This window comes from Gymnogyps californianus, chromosome 1, assembly GCF_018139145.2.
Source record: "Gymnogyps californianus isolate 813 chromosome 1, ASM1813914v2, whole genome shotgun sequence".
NCBI classification, from domain to species: Eukaryota; Metazoa; Chordata; class Aves; order Accipitriformes; family Cathartidae; genus Gymnogyps; species Gymnogyps californianus.
This window is the reverse complement of record NC_059471.1, coordinates 88,185,390-88,199,416: the sequence shown is the minus strand read 5'-3', so window position 1 is coordinate 88,199,416 and position 14,027 is coordinate 88,185,390. Positions and strand designations below refer to the sequence as shown.

Genomic DNA, 14,027 nt, shown 5'->3' with positions numbered 1-14,027 from the left:
AGTATTGTGATTGGAATGCTAGGGATCAAGGCTCTTATGGTCTTGATTATTTAAAAAAACTTTTTTTTTTTAAAAAGTAATTTAATTTGACAAGCTCCATCTTAAAAATCTGAAATAACTCCCCCCCCCCCCCCCCCCCCCCCCCCCGCCTTACATGTCTCCTCTTTGAAAATAGAATCTTGTTTCCAATTTATTCCGTTTGGTTTTTTCCTTTGAATGTTCATGAATATTTGCTCTAGCATGATGATGTCATTGTATGCTGCTCTATTAAACGTTACTATCTAGTTATAAAAACAGCAGTTTATAGGGATATGCAGTTCTTAGGGATTTAGTAATAGATAATTAGCTGTGTGGTTTAATACTTACAGCCCTATTTTAGGTAACTTTGGTTTAATTGGTTCTCATCCAGAAGACTGCCAATAAAAACTGAGTTTCTTTTGAATCTGCTTTGAACCGGGCATCCTGGTGAGGTACCAAGTGCAGTCATTGCTGAAAGCTTCTGCTTTTTAGATTTCCAATTGTTAGACAGTGTACGAGGGGTCAGACTAACATTGACATACGTGATTTTTTTTTTTGCTTTGTTTTGTTTAGTTAGAATAACATTCGTCTTTATTTTCTGTTCTACAAGTCACTTTTTTTTTTGGTCTGGCATTACTGTTCTGTGTTATGCAAAGCAGACTGATGTCTTGCTTTAGAGATGCCTGCATCTGATGACAGAGCAAGCGCTAACATAATGGCTTTTTTTTTCCCAGAGTTTGGCAAGCACTGAGGTTTCTTTAAAACAGTATTTTTTAATTAACATTGCTAATACAACTAAGTGAATGCCTGCATGCTTATTTTCAGTTTTAGAATGGAGCAGCTTTCCCTAATCCCTCTACAGAGCATCAGTGATACAGTAGGATTTCCTTGCATACTTCACCAGAGAAGGGAAGCCTTTTTTTACAGCACTCGCGTGGTCCAGGCTTATACAATACCACCATTTTAAGGCATGTGTGCCTTTAGTTACGTTAAATCTCAATATCTCAGCAAGTGTGCTCTTCCATAGTTGATTTATAGTCATCACAGTAGTTGCGCTATATTTAAGTTATATTATTCAGTGTACATGAATTAATTTATCCTGGGTTTTGAGTTAGCGTTTGTATTGGTATCTAACTATTTGTTAATATGTTTGTGTATGTTAAAGCAGTGTATATTAAGATTTTATATTTATATTAGGTTTTTTATATGTATAATGTATATTATATTTTTATATAAAACCACAGAATGTTGAGGTTGGAAGGGACTTCTGGAGGTCATCTGGTACAAGCGCCTGCCTGCTCAAGCTGGGGCACCTAGAGCTGGTTGCCCAAGACGATGTCCAGATGTCTTTGAATATCTCCAAGGAGGGAGACTCTACAACCTCCCTGAGCAACCTGTGCCAGGGCTCAGTCACCCTCACAGTGAAAGAGTGGTTCCTGATGTTCAGACGGAGCCTCCTGTGTTCAGTTTGTGCCCATTGCCTCTGGTCCTGTCACTGGGCACCACTGAAAAGACCCTGGCTCCGTCCTCTTTGCACCCTCCCCGCAGGTATTTATATGCACTGATGAGATCCCCCTGAGCCTTCTCTTCTCCAGGCTGAGCAGTCCCAGCTCTCTCAGCCTGTCCTCATAGGAGAGATGCTCCAGTCCCTTCAGCATCTTTGTGGCCCTTCATTGGGCTCCCTCCAGTATGTCCATGTCTCTCTTGTGCTGGGGAACCTAGAACTGGACACAGAACTTAAACTTTGTAGAATTGTTCAAACATAATACACAACTGTAGTGAATTGTAGAATTTTAGTTTTGTATATCTATAATTGTTTGCTTCTACAAATTGCTAGATGTTATGACTGGATAGTAATGTCCGATAGAGCAGTACACAGTGGCATCATTATCTTAGAACAAATACTCATAAATACTCCCCCCAAAAAATCAGAAATAAGATTCTATTTTGCTCCTTCAAATGCATTTTGCATTCTACAAAATGCTACCAAGTTTCAAAATAAGTGCAGTGTGATTGATTAATGATATTAGTTGAAGATTAGCACTGACTTGTGAAGAAATGGGAACTTGTTTTAATGAATCATTACATTATGTAATGTCTTGATCATAATTTAGAACCTGCATGAAGCTTCTGGAGTCAAGTATCTTAATGATGTTTTTGGTTTTTATCTATTAGACATTTCTGTTACCCTACAGGAGCAGTCTTTGTAGTTGTACCTCTCTGATACAGATAAGCAAACTGACTTCTAAGAAATATTTGTAGATGGCTCAGTGAAGCAGAGTGTAAGAGACCGGAGAACTGCGCGAGGTGATTAAATGTGTGCCAGGGAGAGCCTGTAAGGTTTTTAGGGAATTTTTTTAACTGCTACTTAAAGAAATAAAAGATCAGGTGTGTAATGTAAAGCTTTTGTGGTTTTAAGTTCGGTTCTAAACTCACTGTATCTTTAATTCCTGATTTCTAAGCAACTATGCTTATTCTGTTGATACAAACTGCTGCCCTAGCTGCAGACTGCTTCCCATCTCTTATTTTAGTTGTTTAATGTAGCCTGGCAAAACTAACAGGTGATTTGAAAACAACTTTGAACCAGCAGAAGGTCTTGGTCTTCTGCTGTGGACCTCCTGATCGAGCCATAGTTCACAACTGGTAACAGTTCATACTAGGTTGACAATGATGTGTAGCTTCTGGGTTGTTGTAAACCAGAAGTCCTATCGGACCAGAACATGGTATTTTCAACCCAGAGGCCTAAGACGTAAGGGGGATAGCCACTGAGAGAGAGAGGTTTTGGAGAGGCAATTGCATTTGAATAGACTGCAGGTATGGGATCGAGTTCCCTAGGTATGTCTAGGTGTGGGACTAGTTCCAAACAAGCTGGGTTGGAGAAATGCTCATGTGTCCTCGCAGTTGCTGAGTCCTATGAGAGTGCAGGCTTTCATCAGTGGATACTTGTCCTGTATTGGCCCGAAGCGCTTCAGTAAATGCACTTGTATAGCTCTTTTGAATAAACAAAGGTTAGTTAATTGTACTGTACCTTTCCTAAAACCTAGGCTGTCAAAAAGTATCTCAAAAAAATAGGCAACATTAAAATATTTCAGAAAGACAAACTGACAGCATCAGTAAAAACTAGCTGAGCTTTTTATTTTATTGTGTCCCAGGCTTTCAAAAGGAAACACGTGGTTGTTATTGGAAGGCAAAAACTTCTGAAGCTTTCATCTTATTATAAGGCTTATTCAAGCACTTGCTACCTCAGCAGAAAAACAAACGACATGCAAAATTGCAGAGACCACTAAGTAAACACACTTCTTTCTCTTCCTCCTTGCAGAATCTTTAAATCACACCCCTTAGTTCCCAAAATATGTTTTTTGCACAAAGGAGTGAAATGCCATTGAATGGTTTCCTGCTAAAGTTCATCTAATTGTTCAGATATTGTTAGTGTTAACTGTTGCCATTTAACTTGATGGATTAGGCAAGACAGAAGAATCCTGTGACTCAACTGAAGAAGCACTACGCACCTGATGAAATTGCCTGCATTTCAGATGTTCAGTGATCTCTTACCACTGGAGCATGCAGCCTCGTTGTTTCTTTGTCCTCTGAAGTTGTTAAAGGGATGGTATCGTCTCCCTGCTGTCTAGAGAAGCTGAACAGTGGTTGTAAAAAGTCACATGCTTTTGAAGTCACTAGAATGTGGACTGAAAGGCATTTCTAATGGAAGAAGTCTGCTCTGAATCTTCCTTTGGTCTGTGTTGGTGAAGCAGTATAACATACATAGTTGAGAATTTGGGCGGGTAGGGGTGGGTTTGGTTTTTTTTTTTTTGTTGTTTTGGGGTTTTTTTTAAGATGGTGTTGTGATGTTCTATCAGGATGTGGTCAGTCACAGTTAAAAATGAAAACCTCTAACTTTTTTTATACATATAAGCACTGGTATGTCCCTAACATGAGATGTGAGAAGTGAAGTCTACCCTAGAAAAACCTTTTCAGTCTGCCTCTAATGCTGTGTGGTTATACTAGGGCAAAAAAGTACTTTTTGTTCATACAGATTATTAGATCCACCAAATTATTATCAACTTTTCCAGCAAAAGAATTTCTGTTCAAGTTGCATTTTTATTGGAGCTTTTACTGATACAGAAGTGTCATGGAAGAAAATAAATACTTCTAACTGTCATGTACTAAAATTGGCAAAGCATTCTAGGATAGATTCTGGGACTTCTGTCTTAATTTGACAGCCCTGTAAAAGAATTGGGTTGTTTTTGTATATTTATTTCGTATTGTCGTACTAGGCAGCTAGATTCCTTAACTAGTGAAGGCAAATATAAATGTTATTCTTGAGTTGTTTTTACAGCAGATGTAACCCATTTTGTGAAACCATGCCAGAGCAAAAGATGTTATTTTTTGTTTTTGTGACATTCACTCTAGCATTTTCCTGTTGCTACACAAAGGATTCTTGCAAATAGTCAAGCAATACATGGGTGGCTCTTCTTGGCTTGTGTTAATTTGTTTTGTTGCTCATAATTTGTTTGATAGTCATAGGTACCACAGCTGTGCATAACTTCATGTTTGTGCAGCAATATGTCATTAAAATAGATGTGGTATGTTAATTTTCTTAAGGTTTTATGAAACAAAAACCTGTGCCAAATTGAGGTCATATCAACTGAAATCTCAGTTCTGCCAAGAAAGATGAATTCCAGGACCTTCTGCTGCTACATTTCAAAACACGGTGGCTGGAGCCCCTCCATACAGCAAGTCTGTCTGATAAGGTTTTGAATATGCTGTTTACAGTATAGCATTCTGGTATCCTGAAGCTGGCTTGCTGAAGGAGCCAGCTCTTCAGGATGTCAGGATGAAAGCCTTCTGCTAAAACTATACAAGTACCATAAGTAAAAATCAGTGTTCCCATTTTTTATTTCCAGAAGGATGAAACATTTTCCTAATAAGGGACAGCAGGAGTAGTTATTCAGCTTCTGTATACTTTATCTCGATATCAAGTGGACAACTTTTCTACTTCTTCCTCCAGGTAGAGGAGATGGTAGAAGAAATCTAAATCATCTTGTTGGGAGGCCAGGTATATTTTAAGGGTTTTATCTTCTGAAAATCTTCTGCTTACTTGAGTGATCTTTACTCACAAGAATTAATTCCACAAAAATCAGTGGAATTAGTATTAACATTTATATTATCAGGTTGCAAATCTTCAGGGGAAGTGATAGTGAAATGGAAGATGTGTCCCTCAAACCTTGTTTATCTTAAACTTAGCGTGCAAAATTTGTAGAGAATCATACCAACTTATGCCTTTATGCAGTTTTTTAGAATTATGTGTTTGAAACCCTTTTGAGTAGCCTTAGGTGGCATCAAACTTCCATTACTGGGCTTTTGCAATTATGAAGGCTAATACCCTGCATTGCCTTCAGCTAGTCTTTGTGAGTAACTGGTCCCTCTGCCCAATAATATCATAGTTCATGCAAGATCATCTTTTTCTACATTTCTTTTCTTCTACACTTTTTGCCTTCCAGTGCCTACAGAAGTGTTGAACTAGCTGAACTGTTAAGCCAGTGAATTGCAGCTTTTTTTTTTTCTTCTCCCCCCCCCCCCCCCCCCCAGCAATCTCTGTTTAATACTGGCTGAGTTTATCAGCTTTAATACCTGTCCTTAGGTCAGAGGGATGGATGAACTATAGCAGCTTGAGGATTTTATGCAACAGCATAAACTTAAAGACTGTGGTTTTCTATACAAAGGATTATAACTTATTTGCAGAAACTGCTTAAAGATCAGTATTTCAGAGCCACAGTTCAATACATACCACCTGTAAGTTTCTAAGAATCGGGTCCTGTTTGTCAGTCAGCTCATTTGATGTTTATTTTCATGAAATGCAGCCTTTTTGCCCTTCCTATTCTGCCTCTGGTTTCGATACTTCTGTAATTTGTACTGTTGCATTGTGCTGTAGGGTTGTTAGCTCTCATACTATAATGACTTCATCTTCAAGTGACAAGGGCATGTGTTATGGCACCAAGTCACTTAAACCCAGGTTTTGTTCCAGCCAGTGAGCTAATACGTACTGAAACACATAGAAAAATTGTTTTTCTTCAGTTAGTTCTCACTTTGTCTTGTCTTTATACCACTCAAAGACTTTTGCTGTATTTTCAGCTATTCTGGATTCTCTCTTCCACCGACGCTGAATTGGCACCCGTTGTTTTTACTGAAGTGGCCAAAATGTGAAAAACCAGACAGCACTAGAGCTCTAAAAACACCATCCATTTCAGGTCTTGTTCCCTTCTTCATGTGTGTGCTCTTTCCCACTGGTCCAATCAGTAATCAGATCTTACAGAAAACGGATTTCCCCTCTCCCCCTGCCCCCCTTCTTCTGTTTGTCATTTGATTGTTTAAACAGCTTCAGAGATTGAGAGAAACTCTTGTGGCTTATTGTTTGGTTTTCATTCCTGCCTGGTCTGTTGATAGACACCATCTGTGACTTAGCAATACTAATATCTATAGGTTAAAAAAAATATATATATCTATTTATTACACACATAAAATATGTAAATATTAAAAATCTATCTATATGGCTATCTCTGGGTATTTTATTAAGTGCTAGCTGGTGACAGAGCACTGCCAAGTGCAAAGACTGCTCAGCTTTGAGTGCTGGTTTCCTGCTCTTGCTCAGAACAAGCATCAAGGAAATTGCGGACCTGAACTTTCCTCACCTGAAAGCTCTGGTGGAAGTTGTGGTGTCAGTGTGTTGGCTGGGGAGCTTTACCGTCAGCATCATAGATTGTGACCATAGCAAACCTTAAATTGTGTTTTAAGAGGAGAGTTGTTAAGTGACTTGTGTTATGAGCATCCTTTAAAACACAACATAAGCAGCTGAGAGAGCTTCTTTCTACAGCAAATGCTTCTAAGACTTGTCTTTGGTAGCTTCTGAACAGACAAGCAAAAGTTTGGTCATCTGAACTAAAAGATAAACACCTGCTTCTGACAGAAAATACTGTTCCCTGTCATATGCTCTCCTTTTATTGTTTGGTAGTAAGAACAACAGAGTAAAACTTGTAAAAATTATTTCTTCTTTTGGATTTGATCCTTAGTATGGGCAGTGGTGAATTTAAATGTGTTAGAGGTGGGAAAGACACAATCTACTCCGCAAAACGTTGGGCTTTTTAAGGGCAACTTAGAGTAGCATTTTTAAAAACGCTTCATATTTCTGAGAGAGTTAAGTTCAAGTTCAACTAAAAATAAAAGGAGAATAAGTTATTGATTGACTGGGGGAGGATGAATAAGGTAAACCAGTGACGTTTTCTTTATTCTAAGCAATACATTGCAAACAAAAGAGGACAGAAGAAAAGGTAAATTATTAATCTGTGAGCCCAGATGAGCCTTTGTTTTTCTTTTGCAGCTGCTGTTTTTTTTCTGGTGGCCAGACTCTACCTTTCAAGAGTTTTGCGTGAGAGAGATGTATACCTACCTTTGGAGTTATAATGTCTAAGGTTAGGTGCCAGTGTAAAAGGGCCTGGCCACCTGCAAGACTTTTTCAGAGGTAGCAACAGAAACTAACTTCTGCATCTGGCTAGACTGTAATGTGAGAAAAAAGTCACCACACATTTGGGGCTTTTTTTTGACATTAGGCTAGGTTGCTTTGGGGCATTTTTCTCTGTATGGAAGGAAAATTTTCAGAGAAATCATTGTGGGTGTTTTAAGTTGTTTAAAATTTAGATCTCAATGTATCTCTGTTAGATACTGTGAGCTAAGTTGGGTTTTTTAAATCACTCATGTACTGAAACCTTACAAAAAGCATTGTGTATGGTCCCCTTAGTTCCAATATTATTTTCAATTTCAAATAATGATTTTTTTTTAATTTTTTTTTAATCCCATGGAATCCCAATGTATTGAACACTTTACTAATGAATGTGTTACGGAGATTTCTTATCAGTTACCTTTCTGTTGAAACTGTCAGAAACTTAAGAATGCAAAGTATTTCCCCTTCTGCTGTGCGATAGAGCTCTGATGTGTGAACTCCTCTGGCCACCCAGATATATTATGGGTGGTTGTGTTGAGCCAGAAAGTAGAAAGACTGTCTTGAATATGTGCCTGCTTCTAATTATGAGAGGGCATCATGGCACAGAGGAGGTCTGTCTTCTGGGTCATTGATCTAAACACATTATTTGCATCTGATCTGGTTTTGAGAGTGACTAGAGGACTTTGACACTTTGTTGTAAAAATAGGTGTTTTTATTTCCTGTGCCAGCTCAAAGGATGTCCTTTTCTGGCTACCCAAATTACTGCTTGATCAGTCTCACTCAGGCTCACTGTTTACGTAGTGGGCACATACAGTGGATGGAGTTAAAAGAACTTCTTAATTGCTAATTCAGCAAATGAGTTTGTGTGAGGAATGACAGTTTAGCAGTGGATTGGCTTGAATTAAATAACTCAGGCTTAATAGTTCTAGTGAAGACAAGCACTGTGATGAGATCTACTGAGCTCACAGAAACAAAGGAACTGAGCAAGACCCCTATTTTTCCTGTATGTGTGTGTGGTGCTTTGGTTTTTTTCCTCTTTCAGGACAAAAAAAAAAGCTTACCTAGATGGTATTTGCTTTTTACAAGTTCAAACAAGCAAGTGGAAGAACATAGAACTCCCTGTGAACAACTTATTTTTAGTTCATTTGTTCGGGATTGAGTAATCCCTGAGATGAGGCATCGTGAGTCAGATTATTCATTATAAATTGTAGTAAAATGTCATAACTTACAAGTTCCTGTACAGGAAAATCACAGAGTAGATCATTATTTTGAAATAGGTGTGGTTTGTGGATGTGATTTCCTATACTATGAAATATCCGGGGTAGTGATCAAAACAAAATGGGTTTTTGAAAGAAAGAATTACCTTTTAAAGGTCTTGCTAGGTGTATTTTGAATAAGAAATTTAAGAATTATCTTCATAATTGAATCTTGATGTATTGAGTCTGTATCTCCAGCGCAGCATATGCAGGGTCTCATAGACTCAGTGCCTTATTCATAGTGTTTAATTTGTGCTGGGACATAAATTTGACCCATCCTGTGAAATGTTTGTATTTTCCAGTCTCTTCTGGCTTCTTTTGTTACCTTTTCTATCACATTTAAGTCATATTGGTAAAAATATATTTTTAGAATAAAAAGAAAATGCCATTTAATTTTCATGTGTACAATTTAAGAATAATTGAGGCTGGATGCGACCTCTGATCATTTCATCCAACCCCCTGTTCAAAGCAGAGACAGCTTTGAAGTTAAATTTGGTGGCTCAGGCTTTGTGCAGTCAATTGCTGAATATTTCCAAGGATGGAGATTCAAAAAGTTCTCTGGAAAACCTGCTCCAGTGCTTGATCAGTGGTGTGATACATTCCCCGCCCCGCCTTAGATCTAATAGAAATTTGCTATGCTCCATGTCCGTTGCTCCATGTCCTTTTGGTAACGAACCTCTGAGAAGAGCCTAGCTCTTCCAAATATGTAAATGCCCATTATGGAATTGTGGATAGCAATTAGGTTCTCCCTTTGTCTGGTCTTTCCAGGCTGAACAGACCCACATGTCTCAGCCTGTCCTTGTATGTCATGTGCTTCAGTCCCCCCAGCCATGTGTGTGGCCCTTTAAGTTTTTTTTTTTAATTGATATCTATTTAAAACGATAATCAAATGCCTATTTGTTATAGGATACTTGGCAAATAGATAGACCAGACACTCTAACAAGCCCCTCTTTGTTCTTTGATTTCTGTCATTTATTTTGGGGAAAGTGTGAAAACACTCTCTCAAAGGATATGTACTCAAAGAGACCTATTGTATAAATCCACACAGAATTCAGAGAATGCAAAATAGCAACTACTCAGTGGGAATTCATCCTCTGTTATTAGTGCAGGCAAAATGAGTCAATTAAAGCATTTCTGTTGAACTGCTTGTTCTTTCAAATCCTTTAATTGCTCAGCTAACTACAGGAAGACTAAAATCTAGAAACCGTTTCGGAGAAGATCATATTTGAGTATATTATACTGAATTAGTCTTATGAACCACTTGATTTTGCAAGACGCTTTTGTTTCAGCTTTTGAAGAAGGTTTCTGTTCTGGCAAAAACATTAATCATGGATTGCCTCAATTGAAATTTTGTGCATATTTTTCCCTCCTCAAGGGTGATGCAGATGGTGACAAGCCCCTGGAAATCCATGCTGCTTCAAATGAAGAGCGAGCCCAGAAGTAGAACACTAGATCACTTGGCATCAAACAGGTAAAGGATAAAGACTGATAATAGTATGTGGCTACAGCAGCAAAATAACCTGGAAAAGCTGAACATTTGCAAGTTTGACTTGTAGTTATCTTCTTCACATTGATGAAGAAAGAGGGAAAGACAGGTAATTTTATTTGTCTTAACATTTGTCAAGGATATGCATGCTCCTTAACACTTTAAGTTAACTGATCTAAATTCTTCATCTTTAGAGCATAGCAAGTAAATATATGTCTCCTCCAAGGGTTCAGAGTTAATTTAGCAAGGCCTTGTTAATGTATCGTTGGTTGGGTGTGGGATTTTTTTTTTCCTTTCTTCCCTTCCCATTTCTGCCTCCCATACCAAAAACCTCTTTGCCGCCTTTGTCACACCTGTGCAGGTATGAAGGAGGGGAAAGAAACCTCTTCCCTGCTGATACGTTTTCTCTAAAGATTTGTCAGTGCTAGGGTACAGTGTTATCTTACAGCCTGTAACAGTCCACAATGTGCCTGACCTTTCATGTTGATGCACCTCCCTAATGAGACGTGCTTCATCAGTTGGGAACGAATGATGGAGGAAATAGAGGCAGCGTTTCCCAGTTCGAGCCAGAAACTTGAGATGCCAGTTCTGTTCCTGACTTGGCCACTGGGCTGCTTTCTAAACTCAAGCAAGTCCTGTGGTTGTTACAGTTTCTAGAAAAGAAAAACAAAAACACCCTCTCGACTTTTTTAAGATGGTTCCATTTCATAGGACAAAAATTGCTCTGTATTTGAGGCTTATTATTACTAATGATAATGTAATTGGGCATCATTTAGTACAAAGTATCAGATAATGTCTGCTCTGTTACCAGTTTATAAAGGATGTCTTTTCTGAACATGTTTTCTAGTTGCTTGTCTTTGCCCTATATCATTTTCACATGTTAAAGACTTACTTTTCATCAGAAAGTGATCCTAGCATTGCAGGGACTCCTCATTATTTTTGTATGCAGCGTTCTGTTTACCAGAAAAATTCTTTTTTTTTTTCCTAACTGCCAACTGTGTAAACAGAGTCTGGATTTAGAAAACTGCACCAATTTTTTTCTTCCATGCATCACCACCAGTCATGAATGTTTGCAGATGTGATGGAATGCACACATCTGCTGAGCAACAGCGTTCCACTGCTACACGGTCAGCTTTAAAAGCAAAACTGGTTTCTAATGTTGTTTCCCTTAATGTATATTTAATTGCTATAGCTAATTCTCACGAGGGCAAAAAGGTATGTTGACTGGCTGATTTACTGAGTACATTAGTTTTTCCTTCAGACTTACGAATATGAAGTCTTTAAGAATATGTGTTTTCAAAGTATTTTATAAAATAGCCATGTAAAATAAAAAATTAAAAAAAAAAAAAAAGGAAGAACAGTTTTGTTTTGAGTACAGATACCCAGGAGAACCAAGAGGAAGAAAAGCTTCTCTAAAATTCACTGAAATATTGTGCTTATTGTGAACTAGGACAGAGCTACTAAATGATAAAAAGCCAGGAAAATTGAACTTTTGTTTATGTATGTGGGACGCTGTACATATATCAAAGTTCATTACAAACAGAAACCTGTAAATAGCTTTTATTTTCTTTTAGTATTTCTTACTGTGTGAATATAATTTCTGGTAGGTCATTATTCACTGTTTGAAATGCTAGTGCTTTTTGCTTAAGGCCCATTTTCTTTTTTTGGGGGGGTGAGGGGGCTAGAAGGAAAGGAACAAAAGCTGTCAGGAAGACCTATACTAAAGTTGTTATCCAGACCCTTTGGCCTCAGGATTTTAATCATAAATATAGTCATGCTATGTAAGCAAATTTTGAGGAAAACTTAACAGCTGCTGTCTCAGATGTTCTACTGTCTTTCTTTTTAAAGAGTAGAGATAATTGCTCAGGTGCTTAAAGTACCTGGGTGCTGCTGGTTTTGAAATCTACTTGCTTTACCACATGTTGTTTCTGGAGGAGATACGTAAATGAAACTGCTAGATTTTTGACCTTGAGCAACCAGATGGTGAAAGTTCAATTCAGTATCAATTTTCAGCTGTTCTGCGGGGGTGGCGATTTGTTACTTCTGCTTGAAATAAAATCCAGTTATTTAACTCCATACCCAAGTCCAGATGTGTTGCTGGATTTGGGTGATCCCAAAGGTTAGAGAACACTGCTGTGATCTTTGAGAAGACATATTTGTTTATTCTGAATGAGATCAGTCCTGAAAGTCTCACTGTATTTTCAACTGTTGGCAATATTTCTACTTGAGTCTGGTTACTAAAATAAATACAATCTGACTTTCCTCATGAAGATTTGCCACAGCATGGATCTCTGAACTGTGAATGGTCAGCCAAGGACAAAATCACTTTGGGTTGGAGACAGTAACATATTTCTCCATTCCAAAAATCCAGCAGCATTGCACCTCCTTTATTATAGTATGTTTGTCATCAATAATTATATGCAAACTACAGCTCAAACCACATCCCGTTGTGGGAGAAGCAAGCTTTAATTTTATCCAGCTGTTGTGCTGAAGAGTTGTATGGAAGTGACATGGCTTTGTGTTTTTCCATGAAGACAGCATATCTCATTTTCACTCTGTTCAGGCTCCATATTTATGTAATTCCATTTCTTCAAGTTAAATTACCCTAGCTTTACACCAGAGCAAGTGAGATTAGGAAAACATGCATTTGATGGGAATTAAAAAGAATTCTTTTTGAGAAAGTTGGTTTATTACACAAGATTGCAGTTGGTGTTTTGTTGCTGTGAAGTGTTCTTTCTCTTTTATATTTCCAGACAGTTCAACTATAGGAATTGAGTTCTCTAGAGCAGACATAATCATTAGTGCTCTAATGTCAGTAATATGAAGAGTTAAATAGCTTTACTAGGAGTAAATTGGTATTGAGACTGTTCCTCAAACAGATTTTGATCAACTTGCAACATCAAAGGAAAAAGGTTTTAATTGCACTTTGACAATGGAAAGAAAAAGCCTATGATATTTAATTCTGCTTTCTCCCTCCTTCCGTCTCCCCCTTATCCTCTGTCCCCTTTCTTTGGTTATAGGTGAATAAAAAATATAGATATGAGCAACAATTTCCCAGGAAAGAGGAAAACCATCTGAATCCATTTTGATTTTGAATGTGGCTAATCTGCCTTCTGCCTCAGGAAAGACTGACGGTGTGTTGCTTGGGTACTTCTGGTGTGGAATCTGTGAAAGGACACTACGTATTTTGGGTCAGTCTTGAGACCTTGTCCTCAGTTCTGCAGTGGGACTCAAGTCTGCTCATGCTTGTCCCATTGCAGGATCAGCATTGCAAGTAGCAAGTCTCAAAATTCCTCAGTCTCTTGTTATTATTTATATATAAAATAAAATTCCAGTTACACAAAATGGTCCTGGTTTTTTCCCCTCCTCCTGTCTTCTTTGAGCTCATGTATGTGACATTTGCACAATCTGTGAAAGGTTCTCGAGATGCTGTTGACAATGCCTGTATTTTTTAACAGTGAGGAAAAGCTTAAAGTAGCATGATGTTTTGGCTCACATTAGCTAATAGAATTACGAATGAGAACAATTACAATGACTCTTGTGTTTTGTCTGAGTCTCCCCCTCCTTTCTATACAAATCTTCTGCCTCATCAGTGCCAGCGGGAGGTATATAATGAAGCATCTGCGAGTTCCTGTCTAGTAGATGGATGGGAATGGAGCTGTTAATGTTTGTTCTTGTTTTTGCTTGAATGCACAGCTCAATGGGAACCAGAACGTTTTGGTGGTGGGAACCAGCTATAGAATAACTTGGCTGTTTCCTTATTCCCAGCCAG

The 14,027-nt window shown here is 38.1% G+C and overlaps 1 protein-coding gene across 2 annotated transcripts in view; it reads left to right on the top strand.

Moving 5' to 3' along the window:
* The window catches only part of APOO (apolipoprotein O), a 33,864-nt gene extending 20,260 nt beyond the window's left edge, over positions 1–13,604 (top strand). For both annotated transcript variants that reach the window (XM_050895562.1, XM_050895554.1), the window contains exons 9-10: positions 10,145–10,240; positions 13,276–13,604. In XM_050895562.1, the coding sequence (XP_050751519.1) occupies positions 10,145–10,213 (69 nt within the window). In that variant the 3' untranslated portion in view covers positions 10,214–10,240; positions 13,276–13,604. The remainder of the gene's footprint in view (positions 1–10,144; positions 10,241–13,275) is intronic.
* The last annotated feature ends 423 nt before the right edge of the window (positions 13,605–14,027 follow it).